Source organism: Etheostoma spectabile, chromosome 18 (genome assembly GCF_008692095.1).
Source record: "Etheostoma spectabile isolate EspeVRDwgs_2016 chromosome 18, UIUC_Espe_1.0, whole genome shotgun sequence".
Lineage (NCBI taxonomy): Eukaryota > Metazoa > Chordata > Actinopteri > Perciformes > Percidae > Etheostoma > Etheostoma spectabile.
This window is the reverse complement of record NC_045750.1, coordinates 24,992,432-24,993,704: the sequence shown is the minus strand read 5'-3', so window position 1 is coordinate 24,993,704 and position 1,273 is coordinate 24,992,432. Positions and strand designations below refer to the sequence as shown.

Here is a 1,273-nt window from a genome sequence, read left to right as displayed (position 1 = left end):
GCTTGTCATGTGGGGTTTGAGGGTAAAACAGCTAGCCAACACCCTTTGGTTTGTCGTTTTATGAAAGGGGCACGCCGGCTGCTCCCTGTTTTAAGCCGTTGGCTACCCCATGAGACCTGGCAGTGGTGTTGGATGGGCTCACTAGCCCCGTTTTTGAACCACTGGAGGACGTCGACCTGAAGTATCTGTCTTTCAAGACAGTGCTGCTGCTGGCCGCAAAAAAGGTTAGCAATATTTATGCGCTCTCTATGCATCTATCATGCACTCAGCTTGCCCCATGGCACGTCCGTGTTACTGAGACCTAATCCTGCCTTTGTGCCCAAGGTGGTTTCCTCATGCTCTCCCATTAACCTTTTGACGCTCTCTTCCCCGCCTTTTTCTTCCTCAGAAAAACGGCGGTTGCATGTGCTAAGTCCAGTTTGCTCTGTCAGCTAATTAAAGGGGGGTGCAGACACTTGATCACCAGCCAATCAGGATTGGCGTACTGAGATAAATGCTTCTGAGGAATACGCCAGGAGGCTTATTCCATAGTGAGACATCTCATGCTACTCTGAGAACTGGGGTTACACAAGTAACCTAAAGATATGACATTGTGGTACAATTATAATGTAGTTAAACAAGGATGTTCCTCCATGTTACCATAGTTGGCTAATGCATTTGACAGTTCCACTGGTTGACTATCACTGCAAATGGAAACTGACAATAACAAACTGAATTAGCCCACACAGGAAACCCAGGCAATGCAATTCCTTCGTCAATTACCCCCGTTTCTTGATGGCTTTCTCTAATAGTTTTTCCAGGGTTGTCTTCTCCTTATCATGCTGAGACACCATCTTGTCCACCTGGGTGCAATGGGCTTTCTGCATTGTGTTTTGATCCTATTGGAAAAAAGTAGATATTTATACTGCGGAAGTGCAACCTCTACCAATACGATATCAACCTCCTCCTTTGACAGATATCATGGCAAAACAGACGGCTGCACAATCAAACTAGAATTATTTCAAAAACAGTAATATGTTAATGTTGTCTACATCAAGTAATGAGCCAGCAGTCTTTGATCAGTCAACAGATGGGTTTGGATGCTGTTATTACACATGGGTTATGCAATAGGACTTAATGCTATGTTAATTAATCAGCCACTATGAATGAGCCAGCACCCACCATGGTCTCTATGTTGAGCTCTGGTCAAAGGAAAAGCTACTTTAGCAAGTCTAATTTCTTACATTAATTATATATATATATATATATATATATATATATATATATATATATA

The 1,273-nt window shown here is 42.7% G+C and overlaps 1 protein-coding gene across 1 annotated transcript in view; it reads right to left on the bottom strand.

The window, feature by feature from the left end:
• plcb4b (phospholipase C, beta 4b) overlaps positions 1-1,273 on the bottom strand; it is an 82,478-nt gene that overhangs the window by 5,146 nt on the left and 76,059 nt on the right. Inside the window, exon 33 of the mRNA XM_032542977.1 lies at positions 763-878. Within this exon, the coding sequence (XP_032398868.1) occupies positions 763-878 (116 nt within the window). The remainder of the gene's footprint in view (positions 1-762; positions 879-1,273) is intronic.